Source organism: Dermacentor variabilis, chromosome 3, assembly GCF_050947875.1.
Source record: "Dermacentor variabilis isolate Ectoservices chromosome 3, ASM5094787v1, whole genome shotgun sequence".
Classification (NCBI taxonomy): domain Eukaryota; kingdom Metazoa; phylum Arthropoda; class Arachnida; order Ixodida; family Ixodidae; genus Dermacentor; species Dermacentor variabilis.
Genome location: NC_134570.1, coordinates 23973245 through 23998134, shown reverse-complemented (window position 1 = coordinate 23998134; position 24890 = coordinate 23973245). Strand labels below are relative to the sequence as shown.

The following is a 24890-nucleotide window of genomic DNA, read 5'->3' as shown; positions in this document are numbered from 1 at the left end:
AAGTTGGCTTGTAAAGCTGTTACTTGACTGAAAAAGAAAGAAAGTATCAGTCGATAGAAGATAAATTTACCTGTATCGCTGTGACGAACATTGCATAAAGACTGTCATCATTTAGGTTGTTGTCGTACGCGTGCGTCGCGTTGGAGAAGCTGGAACATTTAGACTACATTTGTCATATGAGCAAAGAATGTGTCCTTATCCATATGTCGCTTACCATGCTATTGTCATCATCACAATTTCTGACACCCATCCAGTTCATTATTTCTCGTTGTTGGTCTTGACTTGACTGGTCGTGGTCCATACCGTCAGCGGAGGAATCGGGTGGTTAAATGGTCTTCGCCGCCGCCGCCGCCGTTGCCGCCGCCGACGACGACGACAACAGTACTCTAACAACAGCAAATTGTACTAAAGTATTAAATACTTCATCGCTGTTGTATGCAATACCGTTTCACACAACGCTGCAGTCGTTGCAGGATTCTTTGCGTCATGGTGTCTACGTCCACCCTGACTGTAGCGTCGCCATTGCCACTGCCATCACCAATGTCGTCCGTGGTCGGTGTCGGGACCGGCCGGCGGCAGGCATGGAGCCCAGGCGGCTCCCGGCGGCCCTGCTGGCGTGTGTGTGTGCGCTGGCTATGGCGGCCGGCCATCCTGGAGGTCGCCCTCGAGGAGACTTCCTTAGCCAGAGGGTTGCCAACGGGTCTCAGCGGAACGCCGTCAAACCCACCTACACGCTGTCCTACCGAGAGCGTAAGCGTCCTCTGAACTCAAGAATGCTGCGCGAGTCGAGGCAAAAAGCTGATATGGCACCATAACGGAGGTTTTAGTAGGACGTTGTGGTGGGGGCTAGTTGGCTGATAGCCTCAGACGTTCCAAGTGCGCGAAAAAAACGAGGACACAAGAAAGAAACACACACCACACCACGAGCGCAGACTGTCAACTGTTCGCTTTTGGAAAGCAAGCAGCATACATATATTTCATTCAGGAACCTGTACCCATGCCCGCATTGATGAGCCGATAAACATAAAAACGTAAAATTTATCTGCTGGGTAACAGTGTAGATGAAGATTGCGAGAAGAGATCACCAAAATAACCATGACCCATTCTTACAGTATCATCAAAAGAGGGAGAGATAACAAAAAAAAAGAAGCACAGGAAGAAAAACGGGAAGAGACCGTGAGCATGTGAACGAAATGGATATGGCATTTAACACATAACCAGTGTAAAGGTGAAGGATCAGGACATAAAACGATTTTATGTCCTCATCCTTCGCCTTTGCAATGGTCAAGTGGCATAGTGGCAATGGTTAAGTTAAGCAATGGTTAAGTGGCATTAAATGGTGTTAAGTGCCATATCCGTTTCCTTCACGCGCTCGCGGTCTCTTCCTGTTTTTATTCCTGTGCTTTTTTGTTGTTGTTATCTCGCCCTCTTTTGATGATACTGTAAGAATGATACTGTGAGAGTCACAATGCGGGCACGTGTACAGGTTCCTGAATGAAATATATTTATGTTGCATGCTTTCCGAAAATAAACAGTTCGCAGTCTGCGCTCGTGGTGTGGTGTGCGTTTCTTTCTTGTGTCCTCGTTTTTTTTTCTCAGTTAAAACAAACGTCTAAGGAGTTTCTAGGAACGGCGAAGATGTTTTCGTCTGTGACCTGCCTGCGTTCTAATTCCCAACGGAGGAAATCGTCAAACAATGGTGTGTGATGAATCAGGAGCGACAGGTCCCGTTCGCGTAAGACGCAAAAAAAAAAAGAATTTAAAAATGACTCACTGAAGTTTCTCACCGTCTCCGTCATTGTCGCCTGTCTTTACTACTTTCCCATTGCTGACAATTGCGAAGGCTGCGAAACGCTTCATAATGGATCGAAACAACTGAACCGAACGAGTTTTACAAATGACTATAACGTTAAGCGAACGCAATAATGTGAAATGTTTTTAGGATTTATCTTCTACGTTATGGGGGGGGGGGGGAGTGAACCCGTACCCGGTGCCGTTTTCTGTTGCGGAAGATTACGGAGAACCTACGAAGTGTCAGGCGTGTGTCTAAAGCGGCGTCCGAAAGTGCAGTGCGCTGGACGATCTATGAGGCCACAGATCACCGTCATCATTATCGTCATCATGTGCATTGAAGGAAGAAGGCCTTTCCCAGTGATCTCCAATTACCCCTGTTTTGTGCCAGCTGACACCACATTATGCCTGCAGATTTTCTAATTTCATCCCACCACCTAATTCTCTGCCGTCCTCGACTGCGCTTGCTTTGCCTTGATGCACATTCTGAAACTCTAATAGAAGACTGATTATCTACGTGGCCGGCCGTACTCCATTCCTTCCTCTTAACGGGAACTGGAATATCGGCTACTTGCGTTTGCTCTCTAATACATACCACTGTTTTCTTGTCTCTTAACGTCACGCCCGTCATTCTGCTTCCCATCGCTCGTTGCGCGGTCACTGATTTATTCTCAAGCTTCTTTGTTAACCTCCAAGTTTACGCTCCATATGTTCGTACCAGTAGATTGCAATGATTTTAATTTTCCTTTCAAAATATGAGCATACGGCCCATAATCGCGGTTTCGAGGCACAGCTCGCACCTTATGTCAGCTGCAGCCGCATTTCCGCGTGCGCTGACAACGGCGCCGTGCGCGCAGTGTACCTGGAAGAGGCGTGCGGCGGCCTCGCCAACAAGGCGCAGCGCTCGCACTACCTGAGCCTGCGCGACCACAAGGCGAGCATGGCCATCTACTCGCACCGGTCGGGGGTGCTGCCTCGCAGCGTGAGCAAGTGCCGCATCCAGATACTGACCGAGTCGCATGCACGGCTCACCATCTCCTTCGTCAAGCTGGACACCGTCGAGCAGCCCTTCATATGCTACATGTACCTCAAGGTCGGTCGGTGCGAGCCACGATGAAGCCCCCGAAAGAAACCATTTAACCACAGTCAACTAACTCCGTAGGCGTGTAATTGTATAAGGCACACAGATAGTCAGTATATCTTGTAGGTAAACGCTTATGAAGTTTCTTTGAAGGAAAATCGGCTGCTGTCTTAAAGTCTACGCACTTTCTGTAAACTGCTGTAGACGTTAACTTTTTATCTAGTTCGAAGACATGTGTCTACTCATACGTAAGGTACAGAGTACGGGCCAAATGATTTGCACTTAGAAACAGCGGTGCTATTTCTGATGTCTTTAAGCCGGTGGGATCACGCTATAGGCTTCGTCTTTAATTGGTGCTGCTACTTACAACGAAACTGACATTTCAGGCCTTCTTGAGAATGACTTCGGGAATTTCATCAGTTTTCAATTCTAAGCAGTAGATGACAGAAAGCTGTTTGCTAATATCACAGTGGTGGTTTCGCTCTTGTCCCCGCAGATCTACATGACCGACAAGCCCGACCTAGTGTGCGGCAAGCAGGCGACCGGTAAAAGCATCAGCACCAGCACTTCGCAGATGGCGCTCGAGTGGGTGATCAACAACGGCGGCGAGAAGCCTGGAAGAATAGAGATGATCCTGACCAGCTATAAAGAGAGCGGTACGCCCATCAGTGCAATCAACCTGTTGAAAATATTTTGAGCTGCGGCAGAATTTTTTAGCGACAGTGTGTTCAAGTGACTGTATTCTGGCCAAACGCAGCGATTCCGCTTCACTGGTTCCCATGCACGCCTGTAACCACCACACATGCATACGGGCAACTAACTGTAGTGGCCTCATCGACTACAGAACTGCGTGTGAGGCGCTAACCGGTATTTCTGACGGCAGACAATGAACAGCGTTTGAATTAATCTAGGCAGAACGCATACAATTTTGATGCTTTTCCTGGAGGTAGTCGTGAAGGCGACAACGACTAATTTATCAAAGAGCGAAGATGCGATGATGCGCGGAACTGCAACGGCTGTGATCAGCCAGGCAACGATCGAAAGCCAGGTGGTCTTTCACCTCGGAGGCTATATGTACGCTCAAGGCAATTCCACTGCATTTTCAAACCTCCGCGGTGGCTTAGTGACTGTGGCGATCTGTTGCTTAGGACAAGGCTTCGGGTTCAATTCCGGGGCGCGGTGACCGTGTTTTGACGAGGTCTTCATCCAAAAAACACTCGTGACGTTGAATCCACATTAAAGCACACCTGAAGGTCAAAGTGAATGGGAAGCCCTGCGCTACGGTGCTTCTCATTGCGCATTTATTCCACTAAATCAATTTCATACCTCCCCGGAGAATTATCAGGGTCTCGATAACATTAGGTGCCAAGTTTGTTTGTGCGTGAAGTAGTAAAGGCAAGGCGCAGAAGACCAGGACTCAGGAAGAAGAACACAAACGACAGGACCTGGTCTTCTTCCTGGGTCCTGGTCTTCTGCGCCTTGCCTTTACTACTTCAAGCATGAACCAACTAGTCCAAGCAAGAGTTTTATTTGTTTGTGCGTTAGGGACAGTAAAAGGCAGACACGCCGCGTGAAATCTCGTGGGCATGTTTTGAATTGTTGGTTCTCTCACACCATTAAAGCAAGCGCTTGGCATTGAACACATAAAGCGGTAATTCACTCGAAGATCCTAGGCAAAATATTTCAACTTTAATGGTCGATACTGACGTGCATCCAAGCTTGTTCGCGTGGGCCGTTTTCGCTCGTTCGTCGTTCTTCACGTTGCGTGCTTATAAGTGCGCACGACGACGTGAAACTCGCGCCTCAGAAGGTGCAACATCCCGCGTCCGCTGGGTTGCAGACCTGTCCGGAAACTGCGAGTCTGGCATGTACGCCTGCAGCAACCGCCACTGCATCTGGTCGGGATTCATCTGCGACGGCGTCAACAACTGCGGCGACGGAAGCGACGAGCGCCTTTGCAGTGAGTGAATATCGCCTGCAGCAAACATCGTGTCAGCGTCCTCGGGCACTCGCGCATGCGCGAGCTGTACTTGACCTTTTTAACTAGTATTTCTCTAGCGTTGCTACTCGCAGCAGTCCGACTTTGACATACTAGAGGGCCGCAGACTGACCGTTCGTTAATAGGTCTTCGCCTAAGGCAGGCGCGTACGCAGGATCTTTTTTCCGGGGGGTGGGGGGCAACCCAAGGTAACGTTTCCATGCAAATGAGGAGGGCGTGTAACTTTACTAGTACAAATGTGAATAACGCCCACCATTCGCCATAAAGACGCGTAAACCTGCAAAAGAGAAATGAAATAAAGTGTATCTCGCAGGGTCGACAAGTAAAGGAGAGGTGTATCTCACAGGCGTAAGTACGCCTGTGAGATACACCTCTCCTTTACTTTTCGAACAAGGAACCACGTCAAATGGATTCACGCAGGAAGGAATAGTAAAAAAAAAGATTACTATAGTAGAGTACAACTTAAAAAAAAAAACAGCAGTTGGCAACCAAGGCACACGGTCGGCGCGGGTTTGTGTTACTCCGCCAGCCAATCACAGAAGCAAACAAAATTGTCGTCATGCGGCCTTTTCAAAACGGCGTCGTACTTGATACCCCCGGAGCGTCTGCTATTCTTGAAGAGTTTTCACCGGCGGAAGCAATGAGGTGTGCAACAGACATGGACAACGTGTATAAAGTCTGGACATTTCACTCTTCAAAAGTCTGCGGTACAGTTCATTTCACTGCTGAACCCGTTTTACTCTTGAAACCTCACTGCCAACTGGAGTGAAACTTGGCAGTAAATAGTTGCAGCTAAGCAAGCGTTTTATTTCAGTTCAATAAAGAATTAGGCTTTCACCGTTCTACTATAATAGAAGATTGAAAACGTACAAAATTACGCGCTAATAATTTTATTTTTGTGGTTACTCCCTTATTTAGGTAACAGGAAAAGTTTGAAGTACGAATTATTTGCAGCCTCGTGGAGGAACAGTGGCTGGCGGTTATGAGGGTGTGGCGGGGCTTCACTGCAGACTTAAGTTGTACCCGACCATAGTAGCGTTTTTTGAATTAGCTCTAGAAGAATTATAAAGAAATAAATATTTGTGGAACAATCACAGTTCTTTTGGCTCCCTCGTGTACTGCTCTACCAAGTTAAGTGCCCAAACCGACTAGTATTGCTATTTGGGATGTTGTGTGACGATGCGTGGCCGCCAGTCCCGTACAACCGCTTAAAGCGCAGGACTGTGGTGTTCTAGACGTACTGCGCCCACCATGGAAGGTTAGAAAAAGGTGGCTCGACTGATAACTGTAGAAGCGCCATTCAAAGCACATGGAATTGTTCTCCACTTCCGGCGGCGTTTTCTCTACTTCCTTTTTAGATAAAATGATGTTGATCCATAAATATTTTCCTAAACAACTGGTAAATTGGTAATTTTCGCTTTTCCTTCCTGTTTGGCTGTTGCCTCGGCTCTCTCGCTTAGTAGATCGCTTAATTTCTCAACTCCTTGAGACTGTTGTTTCTAGTTGCCAATTTCGCACGAAAAGGTCTGTACAATTAGGGAAAAACCAGACAAGGTAACGGGTGACAGTCATATTGCTTGTGGATTAAGGGTTGTTGCAGGGTTTGATGATGGACACTGTTTCGCATTATTTTATTTTCCACCTTATCTAACCCATATCGCGGGCATATGGTTCCGAGGATCCGCCAGCGTCGCGGCGAGCTGTCACTCGAGGAAATAAAGAAGTGAAAGAAAAAGTTAAACGCAACTGACGTTTTCTCCGGCCGCAACTCGTTCCACGAGCATGCAGACCAGCTGACCGTGAACCGAATCACTTTCCTGGTTCCTGGATGAGTCTAAACAAAGAAGGCTGAACTAACGAAGCAACAGCGATGCGCGCGACAGTTGAATAGATGGTGACAACTTAACGCACGTCGAGTTAATAGCGCGGGCACCGAATCGATAAGAAAATTGGCCTTCACTCCCCAGGAGAGTCCGAAACCTACCACCATACAAAAGAAGTGAAAAAGGCAGCAAAACGTTGACCGCCGAATAGCTGTCAAGTCTCAACATTGATTTGGTGGTGCATCAATTTAGTTTGGCAGCGGTGCGCAAACGGAAAGCACGTCGCTAATTCCTTCTGCTCTTTGCAGCATCAAACGTCTACATTTCATCACATGTGCCTGAGCTCCGTCGGACTACGTTGCGCAATCACTCCTGCCTGGACACAGCGGATTTCCTGCGGCACCTTGGCCGCAATCGGCGTCCAATCGGCGCCCGACAGCTGTCTTCTGCGAGCTTAAAAACAGCGACACTCCTGAATCTGCAACAGTTTGGCAGCGGTGCGCAAACGGAAAGCACGTCGCTAATTCCTTCTGCTCTTTGCAGCCTCAAACGTCTACATTTCATCACACGTGCCTGAGCTCCGTCGGACTACGTTGCGCAATCACTCCTGCCTGGACACAGCGGATTTCCTGCGGTACCTGGGCCGCAATCGGCGTCCAATCGGCGCCCGACAGCTGTCTTCTGCGAGCTTAAAAACAGCGACAGTCCTGGATCTGCAACAGTTTGGCAGCGGTGCGCAAACGGAAAGCACGTCGCTAATTCCTTCTGCTCTTTGCAGCCTCAAACGTCTACATTTCATCACACGTGCCTGAGCTCCGTCGGACTACGTTGCGCAATCACTCCTGCCTGGACACAGCGGATTTCCTGCGGTACCTGGGCCGCAATCGGCGTCCAATCGGCGTCCAATCGGCGCCCGACAGCTGTCTTCTGCGAGCTTAAAAACAGCGACAGTCCTGGATCTGCAACAGCTTGGCAGCGGTGCGCAAACGGAAAGCACGTCGCTAATTCCTCCTGCTCTTTGCAGGTGAGCGATTTCAATCGCCTTTTATTCAGTGCATAGTTTGTTGCGCACTGCTGCCAAACTTGAACATTTGCGTATTTGCTTTTCTGCTCTTCCCATGTCGAAAGAAAAAGAAATTATGAAGGCTTTAGAAGATTTCAAACGCGAGATTAGGGCTGAGCTGCATTCCGTCAAGGATAGCCTGAAGTTCTGTAGCGACACTTGTGACGAGACGAAAGCTATCAGCTCTGATATCAAGGCGCTAAGAAAGGAGATTAGTGATCTTGTAAGCTGTAATGAAAATCTTCGATCTGAAAGCAAACGCTTGGCTCAAAAAGTGGAAGAACTTGAACAATACAGCCGTCTAAACAACCTAGAAATCAAAGGTATGAAGTCGCATATTGAACCCAGAGAAGTAATTGAGAAACTTGGCGAGGCCATTAATGAACAAGTTTCTATCGCAGAGTTGGACACGTGTCACAGAATTCCCACCAGTAGTAAAGGCGAAACCAACATTTTGGTCCACTTTGTCCGCCGAGATAAGCGCCATGCATTTCTTTCTAAGGCTAGAAAGCACGCGCTATCTAACAAGGACCTTGGTCTCAATGATTGTGGACGCATCTATGTAAGCGAACACTTGACTTACGGCGACAAACAATTGCCGGGAGCAACCATTTCCCGTAAGAAAGAAGTAGGTTCGAAATTTGTTTGGATGAACGGAGGCAAAATTTTTGCACGCAGGGATGAAACATCTGACACAATAAAAATTTGTGCACGATCCGACTTGAGCAAAATGACCGACTAGGCAACCACATCTTTGTCAGCTGGTGACTAGCCAGTCGTTGTCATGGATTACCCGCCCCACTGTATTCATTATGATGCTTCTTGCTTTAACAATAAGTTTACTCCTCTCAAAGAAATGTTCTCTGCTATGCATATTAATGTCCGCAGTATGAAGAACAAACGCGATGGTCTAGATATGTTTCTTGGGTTAATAAACCGACCATTTGATGTGATTTTGTTTACCGAAACATGGCTTAGAACACATGATGATCATCTTCCATTCAAAAATTACCAGTGTCATGGCCTCCTTCGCTCGAATATGAGAGGTGGTGGTCTTGCCGTGTATGTAAAGAGTTGTTATCCACAATGTGGTGTTAGAAGAAATTTCTGTAACAAATTCCAATGTTGAGTGTTTAGACGTATCGCTGTCCAATGTCATTGTAGCTGTTGTATACAGATCTCCCGCAGGGAACAAACTACCTTTTTTCAAGTTCCTCGAAAGCTTACTCTTGAACCTCGCTAATTCCCGGTTGCCTTTCGTAATAATGGGTGATATTAACATTAACCTCATGCACGATGATCACAGTACGCGCGAATTTAATAACCTTATAGCATCTTATGGTTGTTTAAATACTATAAACATGCCTACTGGAATTAGCGTCGCCACAGCTTCCCTGCTGGATGTTTGTGTCACAAATATGGTGTCTCCAGAAGCGGAGTCTGGCCTGTTATCTTCTGAAATCAATGACCACATCCCGATTTTTTTTTCTTCCTCTCAAACGCATCAAGTCAGTATCCAAAAATGCCTCCACGGTAACTAGGGTCATTTCTTATGAAAATCTCGCCAAATTTATGACTCTTATTCAGAATATGTGTTGGGAGAACGTATACAGCATATCTGAAGTCAACTCGGCGTATACTGCTTTTCTTGCCAAGTTCATGGAATGTTATAATGCTGCATTTCCTGCAATCGAGGTAAAGCACAACTTCCGAAAATCTAGAAAGCCGTGGGTAGATAAAGTGTTATATAACAGAATACGTATTAAAAATAAAATGTATCATGACTTTCTACGTACTCGCGATGCAGCCCTTTTTAGAGAGTTCAAAAAATTTAGGAATAAACTAAACAAAGACCTCAAGTATGCTAAATCAGCTTACTATACAAAACAGTTCTCGAGAATTTATAATGGCCGCAAGAAAGTTTGGAGTGAGATAAACGAACTATTAAACAAACACAAGTGCAGGAACCACCCAGAAATCGCTGCATCCAATTCCCAAGCTAGCGAAACTCAATTAGCTAACACCACAAACCACTTCTTCATTGATGCTGGCAAGCCTACGTTAGATCAAGCTCTCTCTAATGCTCCCGTATGCAACCTCATTATCACTTTACCTAACTCTATTTCGTTGCTGCCTGTGGTCCCACAAGAAGTACCTACCTGCATTGGGAAAATAAAACAATGTCTCAGCAGGCCATGACGACATCAAAGCGATACCATTGAAATATGTGTCTGCATTAATATGCGAGGTTCTAGCGTATATTATAAATCTGATGTTCACAAGTGGTACGTTCCCAGATGAACTGAAGATTGCTCGTGTTTGTCCTATATATAAAGGAGGAAATAGAAATGAAATCACGAACTATCGTCCCATCTCCGTGTTATCAGTGTTATCGAAGGTATTCGAAGGAGCCATTAATAGTGGATTAGAAAAAATTCTTTAGCGCTCATAACATAATTAACCCCTCTCAGTATGGCTTTTTGAAAAATAAATCGTCTGAGCGAGCTTTACTCGCCGTTAAAGAAAAGATAATTGGCAACATTGAATCCAGAGCATACACTCTCGGTCTGTTCTTAGACCTCCGGAAAGCTTTTGACTGCGTACAGCATGAAATTCTTTTGAGTAAACTAAACAGTTACGGGATACGCGGAATAGCTCTGAACCTGCTGAAAAGTTACCTAAATAACAGAATACAATACGTTAAATGGAATAATTTTGTTTTGAACCGTTTGCGCATTACCCAAGGGGTTCCGCAGGGATCTATATTAGGTCCACTTTTGTTTTTATTATATATAAACGACATCTGTAACATACCTGATTCTCCAGATTTGGTTATGTATGCTGACGATACAAATATTTTTTCACATCACGTACTCTGTCAGAATTAGAAACTATCGTGAGGGCTTATTTAGTAAAATTATACGCTTGGATACAGGCGAATAAGTTTAGTTTAAACTTGTCAAAAACCAGGTACATAATTTTTAGACATATTAATGCCTTGTTCATTACACACTTAACCTAATATACGCCAACACAAAACTGCAACAGGTAACAACTCAGAAGTTTCTTGGTGTCTGGGTTAATGAATATTTATCATGGAACACGCATATTTCAAAACTTCTTACCGACCTTAGTAGAACTGTTGGTTGCCTTTACCGGATCAGCGATCTCTTGTCCGTTTCCCTAAAAGTGTCCATATACTACGCACTGTTTTTCTCCAAATTGTCCTATTGTGCAGTGGTCTGGGGTACTACAACAATAAGTAATTTTCAGAAGTTATTGCTTTTGCAAAAGAAGGCATTGCGGGCTATTGAGGGTTACCATAGTAGGCCGGAAAACCTACCAACATTACCACTCTATCATAAGCATAATTTACTTAAAGCAAACCATGTTTACATATTTCGCCTGTTACAGTACATCCATCGTAATGGTTTGTATTCCATTGCTCCAAGCCGCCCTCCTACTAAATACCCCCTTCGGCAACACAGAAACTTGGTCCCTAAAACGAGGACAAATTACGGAAAACAAAAACTCGATTACCAGATTCCAGTCGTTCTCAATAACCCATCTTTAAGTGTCATGTTTGAGCTCCCTAAGAACAAACTTAAAAAAGACATCAAAAAGTTACTAATAAGCACAGACTCCATATAATTTGCTTTTTACTTAGCGAAACATCTCTTGTATTTGTGTCAAGTTGTTTGTCTGTGTGTTTTCTTTAGCGACCTCATGCCATGTTTATACACTGCCTTTGATTTATGGAACCCTGTCTTTGTATCGAAAGCAATATTTCTCATGGTAATACTGTCGTTTGATGCAATGTATTTAGTGCAATGCATTTTGTTCACTATAATACTATGTTAATATTATTTCTGTGTTGCTCACTGCTGTATCCACTGTTTTGGGGAACTGTGACCTCGTCAGGCTTACCGTCTTTTGTCGCAGTTCCCTCTTTCATCTCTGAAGGAAAATAAACTTCAAACTTCAACTTCAAACTTTAGGAATGTGTGTGAGGAGTGGTGGCGTATGTGGGGAGGGGGGGAGGGTATGCCGCTTAATTTCGAGGGGGGGGGGGTTGCCCCCCACTGGGTACCTGCCTGGCCTAAGGTATATCTTCTTACTCGAACAAAATGCAAGCGATACTGGAGTTATAGTTCCAGCATTTCCTGGCTTCAACGCCAATAAACTTTACCCGAATAGAGTGCACACGCCGACAGAATTCTCTGTCGTTCAATAAAGAAATCATAAGTGTGCACAGCTTTGTGCAGCCCACATCATTTCTTTCCGAAGCGATGGAGGGCTGTAATGCTGAACAAAAACACAGATATTTAAATGGTAAATTCGTGGTTTTAGAAGTAGTGCTAGAGCTCGTGAGCTCAACGAAAGCCAAGATAATCTGCTACCGTCCCTAAAACGTCTCATTATCTTTGCGATTTCTTGCGTAAGCGCTTTCTCTTCTTTTGAGTACACGGCTACAGCGCCATAGAAAGCCGTGACAGAGGCTACTTATAGCCTTTGTAAAAGGGAAAAAATAAAGAATAAATAAACCATAAGGTCACCACACTCACCACCGCAGCTGACTTTGCGGCGTGTAGTCGGCCACCTGTTGCATCCATACCGGTACCTGGGAACGAAGGCCAACTCTCGTCCTCGAAATGCTGCCAAGTGCTGTCAGCAATAGAAGCCTTTATTTGTAGGGCACAACGCAGCGGGGATTCAGCAACGATAATTCTTCTAGCGGATTGGTTTCTTTTGAAAAAGGCTTGCACTTAACAACTGAAGACGTACGAGCTGATGAACAGAGCAGTAGGGCTTGTTCTCCTTCTTCGCCATTCGATTTAGCTAGCGCGGAAGTGCGGCACAAACCTCGGCTTCTGTTACATTTTCAACATTTCTCTGTGTCGCGTACGCTTTGCGAAAATGCGTTTCTAAAGTTTGTTACACCGTTTTTTCTTTTTTCTTTTTTATTCGAAGCACTTAAAGAAAACTGTCATATCTAGGCATCTGCCGTTCTTGCTGATAAGGCTACGTGGCTATAGGTGGACATTAGCAGTAAGAGAAATCCCAACAATAGTTTGTCGAATTAAATAAAATATGCAAATTAACATTTATTTCTAAATTTAGGGCACACGCTGTTATTGTGAAATTGAAGCCGATGAGTAATGAAGCTTCATGTCTGCTTAGGATGCAAGCCTAAGACTAGCCCAACTGTCGAGATATACGACCTTGAAATGTGCTACGAAATGCACTGGCGCTCCAGTAAACAGTTTCGCAAAAGCGAGACTTTAACAGCTCGGAACAAGCTTAACTGGAAAGCGGATGAAATATTTAGCTAATTTTGGGAATGGATGTCTCGACAGTAGTGTTAATCTTAAGATCTCTGCAAAGAAGATATGACTTCACTGCTCCTCAGCTTCACTTTTGAAATTACATGCGCACGAAGGCTGCAACTAAGAAAATCGACTAGAATATTTTGGGTATTTAGCGAAATTATTGTTGATTTTTTTTCTGCTAATGTCTGCCTGGCCACATAGAGTATCTGCAAGAACGGCAGGAGCCTACATATGGCTGTTTTTTTTATTAAGCAAGTGTTCCGCATACAATGGAACAACTAGCATGTGCAGCTGTTATTACATGTTACATGCTGTTGGCTGGAAGTTACAGAGGCTTTGCAAACAGGTGTCTCACTGACGGCCCGCAGAATAGTGTAATTCAAGGACAGCCTGGAGCATATCTTCAAACAGCCTTAACAAGGAAGCGTTTAGTGAAAAATGGCACTAAACACGGCCTGATAATTATTCACTTCACTTACTGTCCTGCGGTGATTACTCGATGCTTCTATTTGTCCCCTGTTTGCACCAGTGAAGAGCGCGTGCGATAAAATTGAGCTCGAATGAATTTGCTTTTATCTGAGCGTGCTCCTGCATAATTGCTTATACGAAAAAGCCGCAAGGTGCTTAGAACTGATTTCCTCCATTATTACATCCGTCATGATCATCAGCCTATTCTTATGTATACTCTAGGATGAAGGCATCTCACAGCGATCTCCACTTTTCCCTGTCTTGTGTCAGCTGACTCTACTGTTCGTGTGTTATTTTTCTGATCTCATCGTGCCCCCATTGTCATCTGCCGTTCTCAACTACGTTTTCCTTCCCTTGGCAACCATTTTGTTAAGAGGCTAGGGTTTTCTGCTCTACACATCACATGACCTTCCCAACTCCGCGCCTTCCTCACTTTCTCAACTACAACATCAGCTTACGAAAGGGAAAATTGTCATCCAGACTACTGTAGCACGAAGCTATGCTAAGGGTATCATTTGTAGGTTCGTTCTACGCATTCGGGTGCATGAAAATCTTCAAGTAGCGCGAGCAGACGGAGACAGAGCAAGGGACGGCCATCCCGTCCCCTTTCTTGCTGTGTCCCTGTCTAGTCGCGCTGATAACGCACTTGCAATGTCGCACCAACTACCGCAACGAAACCCGTTTACAATTTTCTCTTGAGTGAACGTTTCTCCACCAGTGCGGGCAGCCGCAGAAAGGATTTTCTACAAAATCAGTTGTGCTCGTTTGCTCTCTTATCCACAGCGCCATCTTCCTGCCTCTAATTACTGCACTGTACGTGTACTGATACACTGCGTCAGTTCATGGCCCCTAACATACGGACGGAATCGTACCCAGCCCTCACGCTTCACGTGTAGCTGGTATAACGTATAGCTGCTCCCAGACATGTTAAGTTCCGTCAACTGGCATGCGCGCTCATCTCCTATTTTCGAAACTGTTTGGATGTTTAAAGAATGCGGCCTTGAACGCCGTGTGCGCTGCGCAGTTTTGGGATCGAGTCGCTGGTGAACAAAACAATCGCAAGCATCCATCTTGTGAGCTGCAGTTTTCCCACCTCCAAGTGCGACCACAAGTAATCTCATTTCTACCGGTTATAAGTGCTGACACATTCGTAATATTTGTCTGCTTCTATTTAACCATTCCCTACGTGAATATCCTGACTTTCGGCTACTTCTGCCAGTGGCTTGTCTCTTAGTTTATCTATTTTGCTTTTCTTATAGTTCGAGATTGCTCCCTGGCACCACACCGTTTAATGCTCCCTGCCTCAGACCGTGCACCGGCAGAACACCATAGTGCTTTTGGCGTAGGCTATACCCCACTCGGCTCGGCCCAAAAAGTGAGATATTGAGGTCACCGACCAAGTCAAAATTATTATTTGACGTCACGGAACCCGTTTGACTTCCTCGGGCCGTATAACGTAAAACTATTCCAATATGTTTTTATTCCAATTTCCTGACGTCAAATTTGCGTAACCGCCGACGCAAGCATCGGTCGGTCACCCGCAGGGTTGTCTGATCAAGCCAATCAAATGCTCCCCTCGTTCATAGGAAGTCACTTTTTTTTTCAGCATTGCCATTTCTTGGACGTGTTGGTAAACTGAAAACATATTTAGCGCCAGCAAACAAGGACGGAAGGGAGACGACACCACCAATGCGCTAACTTCAACAACTTGATTTTCAGGAAATACACCTATATAACCCATGCACAGTGGCGCCACCTTATCCAAATCTTACCCATCCAAGAAAAGCCGTCTCCTTATCTAACAAGTCGACTGAAGGGGTACTAACACACGTGTCACCATTCCGCCAGATAGCCTGAGCCTCAATAATCTCTCGCACGTCTTTATCTTTGTGCTTCGCAAGAACCCGGCAGGATCCATACACCGGCGCACAGCCGCATTCCTGACAGTGGGTTGACAGATGACCATATTGCTTATTTTTCACATTTTGGCAATGTTCCCGTAATCGGTCATTAAGACATCTCCCTGTCTGTCCGACGTACTTTTTCCCACAGGACAGCGGAAGCTCATATACAACAGCTTCTACGCATCCCACCGGCGCTTTTCGATGATTCGTAGAGCATCCGGCAGCTGGCTTACGGTACGGGTCCGTTAATCGACATATTTTTGCCAGCTTTTCTGGTGCGGAAAAGATCACTTTTGTGTCCACCCGGCTAGCCATTTTCTTAAGTTTATGTGCCGTTCTATGCAGGTAGGGCACTACCGCTACCTTCCTTCTGCGTTCCGTCCCTTGATTTGCCGTGTGCCGAGTCGTGCTATCTGACCTGCACCTTTTTAGCAGCCCCTCGACGACCGAAACTTGCACTGATTCCGGAAACCCTGCTGATGATAACCTTCCCGATTGATCCATAAGACTCGTATAGATCTTATGGCGGCAAGACTTCTTTAGAGCATTTCCAAAGCATAAGTTGGCAATGCTCCTCTTGACGAGCTTCGAGTGGGCTGACCGATACGATAACAGGGGCTTATTAGCTCTAGGTTTACACTCCCAACACGTGTGCCGTTCCATAAACTCGAGCTGAATATCTAGGAAACGCAGCACGTTATTGGTGGGCTCTTCAATCGTGAGAGTAAGTGGGCTAAGGTCTGCAGAAAAAACTTCGTAAAGCTTGCCTGCTGTAAAACGTGCGTCTGGTTCAAAAAGAACGAGATAGTCGTCAACCTATCTGACAACTTTAACCACCCTGTGCTCCGACACGGTGCGGGACAGGTTTCTGTTATGGTGAGCTAGAAAAATGTCACTTATACCCCTGTCACACGGCAAATCTAATGTCATTTCCAACAAATGACATTTGTTGCGATTAATGTCATTATCACAGCGCGCTGTCACACGGCGAAAACTAATGTCATTTGAAAATGATTACAATGACGATAGTAAAAAAAAGACACGCCTCAAACCCACTTTTGTCCAAAAATTATTTTCTAATATGCTAAATTCCACTAGAATATGTGATCGTTGCTTTCAAACCGTAACGTTCGATCACTAATTTGTCGACATTGCCAACGAAGTCGAGTCACGCCAAGCCAAAGCTAAGGCAAGCAACAGGGCGAAGAGAACGATAGGCGCGTCCGCTACATCTGCTAATGTGGTACGAGAAGGGCAGTTGCATGTCATCGCCGCTGTGATGTGTGATGTTCATGCGGGCTTCTAATATCCTCATTCATGGCGCCTGCAACAGGAAAACACGCGCATGCTTTTACGGCAAGTCAATTGAAGCGGCCGCGGCCGATGCTCCGGTGCGAACCAACACGACTGCGGCAGCGAAAGCTAAAGACGGCTGTCTTGTCACTGGACTGAGAGTAGTTTTCTGTATTTACGCACGTGGTGGACTTCAATGTCGTTAAAGCAACAATTAGGTTATAAAATTGATAGAATAATAGTGATCTTTTGTTAAAACAAAAAGAAGCATGTCCTGTTTGCGAAACACTGGTGCACTCGTGGTGTCGAGGATACACATTCGGTTCCAAACGAATGCGAATGAGTTTGGCGAACTCATTCGTTTCTAAATGTCGTTTTCGACGAATGTCATTACGTTTTACCGCGTGACAGCAAACAAATGGCATTATCAGCAAATGTCATTCGTTGTACATGACATTAGATTTGCCATGTGACAGGGGTATTAGTATGGGCGCCAAACATGAACCGATGCAAACTCCTTGCTTTTGAATGAATATGTCGTCATTCCATGCTGCATATGTAGAGTGAAGGCAGCAACTACGCATATCTAAAAAGTCCTGAACGGACAAGCCGGCTGAATTTTGGAACGGAACCACGCCATACTCGTCTATGCACTCTTCTACACAAGTTATAAGTTTCTTTTGAGGCAAGGAGTAGTACAAGTCCTTTATGTCAAAGGAGCAAGCTGATAAGCTTTTGTCAGAATTTTCTTTCAGGAAATCTACGATTTCTGCAGAGCTCCTGACCAAAAATGGGTCGTCAATGTTAAGAATTCGGAGCTTATCTTGCAAGAAAAGAGCGAACCTTTTCTGCCATGGCCCTGTTTCTGAAACTATTACCCTTAATGGGTAACCGGGTTTGTCCGTCTTCGCCTTGAAATTATGTTTCGTGCGAAGACGCACAAACCCGATTACCCATTAAGGGTAATACTTTCAGAAACAGGGTCATGGCAGAAAAAGTTCGCTCTTTTCTTGCAAGATAAGCTCCGAATTCTTAACATTGACGACCCATTTTTGGTCAGGAGCTCTGCAGAAATCGTAGATTTCCTGAAAGAAAATTCTGACAAAAGCTTATCAGCTTGCTCCTTTGACATAAAGGACTTGTACTACTCCTTGCCTCAAAAGAAACTTATAACTTGTGTAGAAGAGTGCATAGACGAGTATGGCATGGTTCCGTTCCAAAATTCAGCTGGCTTGTCCGTTCAGGACTTTTTAGATATGCTTAGTTGCTGCCTTCACTCTACATATGCAGCATGGAATGACGACATATTCATTCAAAAGCAAGGAGTTTGCATCGGTTCATGTTTGGCGCCCATACTAAGTGACATTTTTCTAGCTCACCATAACAGAAACCTGTCCCGCACCGTGTCGGAGCACAGGGTGGTTAAAGTTGTCAGATACGTTGACGACTATCTCGTTATTTTTGAACCAGACGCACGTTTTACAGCAGGCAAGCTTTACGAAGTTTTTTCTGCAGGCCTTAACCCACTTACTCTCGCGATTGAAGAGCCCACCAATAACGTGCTGCGTTTCCTAGATATTCAGCTCGAGTTTATGGAACGGCACACGTGTTGGGAGTGTAAACCTAGAGCTAATAAGCCCCTGTTATCGTATCGGTCAGCCCACTCGAAGCTCGTCAAGAGGAGCATTGCCAACTTATGCTTTGGAAATGCTCTAAAGAAGTCTTGCCGCCATAAGATCTATACGAGTCTTATGGATCAATCGGGAAGGTTATCATCAGCAGGGTTTCCGGAATCAGTGCAAGTTTCGGTCGTCGAGGGGCTGCTAAAAAGGTGCAGGTCAGATAGCACGACTCGGGACACGGCAAATCAAGGGACGGAACGCAGAAGGAAGGTAGCGGTAGTGCCCTACCTGCATAGAACGGCACATAAACTTAAGAAAATGGCTAGCCGGGTGGACACAAAAGTGATCTTTTCCGCACCAGAAAAGCTGGCAAAAATATGTCGATTAACGGACCCGTACCGTAAGCCAGCTGCCGGATGCTCTACGAATCATCGAAAAGCGCCGGTGGGATGCGTTGAAGCTGTTGTATATGAGCTTCCGCTGTCCTGTGGGAAAAAGTACGTCGGACAGACTGGGAGATGTCTTAATGACCGATTACGGGAACATTGCCAAAATGTAAAAAATAAGCAATACGGTCATCTGTCAACCCACTGTCAGGAATGCGGCTGTGCGCCGGTGTATGGATCCTGCCGGGTTCTTGCGAAGCACAAAGATAAAGACGTGCGAGAGAATATTGAGGCTCAGGCTACCTGGCGGAATGGTGACACGTGTGTTAGTACCCCTTCAGTCGACTTGTTAGACAAGGAGACGGCTTTTCTTGGATGGGTAAGATTTGGATAAGATGGCGCCACTGTGCATGGGTTATATAGGTGTATTTCCTGAAAATCAAGTTGTTGAAGTTAGCGCATTGGTGGTGTCGTCTCCCGTCCGTCCTTGTTTGCTGGCGCTAAATATGATTTCACTTTTTTTTTTTTGCTAGAAAAACGACTAACATTGCCTGCACTGAGCGGCTTGTCTTATCTAATTGGCTCACAAGAGGCGAGGAGCACGCTCAAATGGAGAGGGATATATGGGGCCGAGCCACTGCACTGAAAATCGATAACCGGATGAAGAGGCTGGTGCCGGCATCTGTGATTGGTCCGCTTTCTCTTACTTAGCTTACGGTGGCTCTTAGACAATCGCAGCGGCATGCAACGGAAGCTTAAGAATGACGCTAAAGCGTATCCTCAGCAAAGAAGAGTTGGCATAACGTAAGAGGTCGTAAACGTGCGGAAAGTTCTCGAAAACGTTACACGGCCGCGCAGCAAGTTTTATTACACGCAAATAAACCCATGCTCTCCGGCAAGGGCGAGTAGCCAGTGTCTGAGTGATTGGCGGCAGCCATCATTTATTCCTTTCGGAACGGGGCAGCCTGCAGCTATTCAGAGAAAAAATAACCTTTGTTTCGCATATTAATGCATTTTTAACGCGTACACGTCACGTCGACGTGATGAGTTTTCGCGGTTTTCTGACGTCGTGTGACAGGCAGGTGAAGTGGGTGCAGCCCTAAAACTTTTGACCAATAGTCGAGGTCTAACGGCAAAAAGGCGTCGAATCAGAAATAACTATTTCTCTTTTGTTCGACGCAATCATGCATAATCAGTGTCTGTCCGTCATATCAGATGGAGAGGTATTGCGGTTTTCGTGACGTCGCGTGAAAGACAGGCGAAGGGGGGGGGGGGTCCAAAAAGTTTGTGACCAATCGCGGAAGGCTGATTGCAGAATTGGAATAGAAAAGTTTGGAATAGCTTTACGTTATAGCGCTCCTCGTTTCACATGTTTCAAAACGTCAAGCGATAACTATAATTTGTTCAGTGACATCACTTTTTAACTTTTTTGTAACATGCTACCTGACCATGGACCCTATAAATCAAAACCATTGCAACCTGTTTTTATTCCGATGTTAAGTTTACGTAACCGTCAACAGAAGCACTGGCCAGTGGCCGGCAGCGTTGTTTAGGGAGGTCACCGAAACGCTTTTCTTTTTGCTTTCGAAGTGAATGGCATTGCCTGCCTTGACAGGTTTTCCTTATCTAATTGGCTGGCTAGAGGCGAGGAGCACGCAGAATTGGAGAGGGTATCGTTGTGGCCGAGCTAGCGCACTGAAAGTAGATAACCGGATGAGGAGGGCGGTGTCGGTGCCCGCGTCGCTGATTGGCTGGTTTCCCCTTGCTTAGCTGTCTGTGCCTGGTAGCAAATCGCGGCGGCGCGCAACGGAAGGGCAAAAATACTGCGAAACCGTATCCTCGGCCAAGAAAAGTTGGCGGAGTGATGCTGTGTACGTGCCTAAAGGGCTTGAAAACGTTATCTGCCATAAAAACATTTTAAATGCGCAAACATTTATATGGCTACACCCGACGAGGAAGCCCGTCCATCCGTCCCGAAAGACGATCGCTTTCAAGAGAGGGCCCGAAGCAGCGAGCGAATTGACCTTCGTGCTGCCTCTCGTTTCAACGCGAACTAAGTGGCTAGAACACAATGCCGACGAAGCTATCAGTACTCGGCGCACTCTGTCCCCATCGCTGATCGCTTTCAAGATAGGGCCCTCGCGGCCGCACCATACGCAGCCGCCGCCGGAGTACGTTTGATCACGGTTCATACTGGTTCGCATGGAGAGCAGGCTACGACATCGACCACGTCAACTTACGAGGTCTACCGTACGTGACACTTTTCAATTACGTCACGTACTACAGCGCGCTTCCGCCAGTGCTAATCTTTCACGAAGCAGCGGCACCATCCACACGTACCATCACATAACGCGAGGGAACATGGCTGTATGCTGTTCGCCTCTTCTCAGTCGTCTCGTGCCGTTCTCAGTTAACATTTCGGTGTTGCAATCGCGCTTCTCCGTTTCCTTTTTCTTTCGCGGTGCCGCAATTATACCAAACAATTAAATCAGCATACGACGAAGAAACAGCAGGTGATTAGCAGCAAATGCTTGCGTATCATTTAGATAGCTCCAACAGGAGATTCTGCGTGTAATTTTTATTGTGCGCTAATAAATCTATTCTCCCCGGCAGCTCCGAGCAGCCAGTGCCAGAGTAATCGGCGAGCGGCGATCATCGATTCATTTCGGAACAGGGCAGTCACCAGCTATTTAGAAAAAAAATATTTAGTTTTCTTCGTCATAATAATGGATTTTTAATGCGTACACGTCACTTTGACGTGGAGAGATTTCGCGGTATTGTGACGTCGCCTGACAGACAGGTGAAGCGGGCGCAGCATGAGAAATTGCAACCGATAGCGGAAGGCTGATGGTGAAAAAGGCGTAGAATGAGAAATAATTACTTTTATTTTGTTCAGTCTAATCATACGTAATCGGTAAGTATACGTAAATATCAGATTAGGCGTTGTCGCGGTTTTACCTACGTCGCGTGACAGGCAAGCGAAGTGAGGGTGGCCCGAATAAAAAAAAAAGGCCTATCATGGAGGGCTGATTGCAGGAACGGAATGGAAAAGTTTGGAATAGCTTTACTTTCTAGCACCCCAGACGAGCTTTCGTCGAACCAAAACTCGTCATTTGTGCGCTGCTTTCGTCGATGCACCTTTCGCAAGTAATGATGCGCGGCGTGTCTCTGCATCCTCTGTGCGCGGCTCGCAGTCGGCGGCCGCCAGGACCACACGCTCATCCTGGCCATCGTGGTACTGGTGGCGCTGTTCGCCGTTGGCACGGGCATCGTGTTCCAGATAGCCTACAACCGATACAGCGGAAGGGTGAGTACTGCAGTGCGCCATCTCGACAAGCCTGTAGGCCGCGGCAGCAAGGCTGCACGCGGAAGCGGGAAATGGCCGCCGACGTGTCTGTTTCACCGAGCATGCCTGTTCGTGTCAACATCGGGGCCGTCGCAGCGCTTGCCGCAAGATGTATATCACCCGCCTAAAATCTCCGCGCTGTGCGCAACCTTTATGTGTTTTGTTTTTCTTTTAAATTCGTGTTCCAATTCGTGTTTAAATTCGCCCACTCGAGCTGGTGGAGCTTTGAACCGTACCGCGACCATTGCACAATCTGGAGCAGGCTTTTTTTCTATTTTCCTTCGTTCTTTTTTTCTTTATTGACAGCGTTCCGACTATGAGTTGCATGAGAGGTGGATGGTTCCGGTGTTCTTTCCCAAAAACCAAATAAGAGCAAAACAAGACTTCGCTTTTGCAGTTGGCACAGGTAAATCAAGAACAAATGGAGAGACACGGTCACACTTAGTGACGACATCGAAATTTTGCTTTTTGCATGAAAATAAAATAAAGAAAATTTGAAATGTGCCCTTACGTGTGACCGTGCCTCTCTTTCCTCTTCGTGTTCATTGCGCGTTTTTTTGCGTTCAAACCGCGCTACACTTGCAGACACTTACCGGCGGCAGTTGGAGTGGAACTCTCGCAATAAATGCAAATGGAAGCGCAGTGCTCGAACCTCCACGCCACCTTTACACGGAGGCAATTTCGCATTAATTTGATTTAGAATTAGATTTAGCGCCTATTACTATCTGACGAAGGTACACCGTTAATAGTGCAATAAATTAAAGAGTAAACCACGACACACGCAACGAAATCTTGATCGTTCATTTATTGGCTTGCGCGTACGTGTTTTGTAGAGCCTATACGTCTCTGCTTTCCATTGTTTCGTGCAGGACATCCAGACACAGTACGTGGTCGGCCCCAACCTAGAGCAACCTGGTGTCGTTCACGTGCCGAAGCCCTGATGACCTACGCTATACCGAGACAACCGCTCGCGTCGCCCCTACACTACATCGCCGGGACAAATATAATGCCGCCTCATAGCAAGCCCGCAGGCAAATGCGGCCCTAATTATTTATACTTTCCTTGTATTCTAGCAGAATAGATGGTGCCATTTTCTTGCGCTTTACCGCAATTTTTATAGAATAATAAACAATACAACATGCTTCGCAATCACGAAAATCAGTGGAAGAACCAGAGGACAACAGTTCACGCTTGCACAGGCTAGGCTGCCTTGTGTGTGTGTGTGTGTGTGTGTGTGTGTTTGTGTGTGTGTGTGTGTGTGTGTGTGTGAGAGAGAGAGAGAGGGGGGGGAAGGGGAAGGCAGGGAGGTTAACCAGAGGGGAAGATCCGGTTTGCTACCCTACGCTGGGGAAAGAGGCAAGGGGAGGTAAAGTGATAACAAAGTAGAGGTACACTAAGAAAGAAGCACACAGAATCACAGTCGGTCACTGTCACCGCATACTGCCACCGCACAGCACAGTAGCACTTGCAGCACTATGAACCATCTGTTCATGCTACAGCCGCTTGTCCAATTATGTCGCCCTTAAAAACTGCAACAGTGCCCTCGTCGCCCTCTGCTGCGATGGCTTGTGATGACGGCATTTTAAAATTTCTTCTGTTAGAGGTCTTCGGTTAAAGCGCGCTATCGCGTTTGCGAGCGATCGTCTTTGTAAATTACAGCGAGGACAGTCATGAACAAGGTGTTGAAGAGTCTCCTCGTCACCATAGTCATAACACGAGGCGTCGTTGGCCCATCCGATTCGGAAAGCAAAAGACTTGGTGAACGCCACCCCTAGCCATATTCGACAAAGCAGGGTGGCTTCGCGACGGCAGAATCCAGCTGGAATGCAAAGGCGTAGCGAAGAGTCTAGTTTGTGCAGCCGGCTGTTTTGAATACTTCCTGCATTCCACAAGGAGAACGTGATATCACGGCTGAGCATTCGAAGCTTTCTAGCGGCATCTGTCCTTGATAATGGTATTGGCTCCTCTTCATCGCCTTGAAGAGCCGACCGAGCAGCGTTATCAGCGTGTTCGTTCCCTCTGACGCCGCAGTGACTTGGAAGCCACTGAAATGTCACGTGGTGTCCTTTCTCGGTCAAGGTATGGATTAGTATTGTAATCTCGTATACCAGTTTTTAGTGTGGTCTACGTCGCAGGGCTGATAGCAAAGACTACAGGGCTGCCTTCGAGTCACTGAATATTGACCATCTTCGAGGTTGTTCTTGGCTGACGAGACGAAGTGCAGCGCGAAGAGCTAAAAGTTCCGCAGCCATCACTGTCTTTGGGTGACATGTCTTGAAACTGATGGTGGTGGCGTTCGCTGGGAAAACCACGGCTCCAGAGGAACACTGGAGAGTTGCCGATCCATCGGTATAAATATGTACGTGGTCGGCGCACCTCTTGTGCAGAAGGAGCAGAGTTAGTTGTTTAAGAGCAGGTGATGACAGCTCAGATTTTTGCCTGGTTCCTGATGTGGTGAGGTGCACTGTAGGTCGAGCCAAACACCATGGAGGAATCGATTGCTTAGTTGCGGGGATGAAGCCTGATGGAAGGCAGGTGTAATAATCCGATATCGTAGAACAAAATGATGCCTGTGGCCTTTCTGACGGTAGTGATGTCAGATGGTGGGGACGGGCACGGGCAACGTGCCTAATGTGCACTCTCAACGCTTCAACCGCAATGTGTGTGTGTATGGGCTGGCCCGGGTAATCGCAGTAGTCGCTACCTTCGATGGGCATTTTGGCAAACCACAAACCCTGAGAGCCCGAGCTTGAATAGCCTGTAGAGCACGAATATTTGTCTGGC

At 46.3% G+C, this 24890-nt stretch overlaps 1 protein-coding gene across 3 annotated transcripts in view; it reads left to right on the top strand.

Moving 5' to 3' along the window:
* Positions 1-23249, top strand: part of LOC142575295 (uncharacterized) — a 35581-nt gene extending 12332 nt beyond the window's left edge. The window contains exons 2-7 of one of the 3 annotated variants that reach the window (XM_075684542.1): positions 474-750; positions 2649-2884; positions 3369-3528; positions 4713-4832; positions 21955-22067; positions 22976-23249. In XM_075684542.1, the coding sequence (XP_075540657.1) occupies positions 474-750; positions 2649-2884; positions 3369-3528; positions 4713-4832; positions 21955-22067; positions 22976-23047 (978 nt within the window). In that variant the 3' untranslated portion in view covers positions 23048-23249. Of the gene's footprint in view, positions 1-464; positions 751-2648; positions 2885-3368; positions 3529-4712; positions 4833-21954; positions 22068-22975 lie in introns of all 3 variants that reach the window. The other 2 variants (XM_075684541.1, XM_075684543.1) reach the window with 2 other exon arrangements.
* Positions 23250-24890: the final 1641 nt, after the last annotated feature.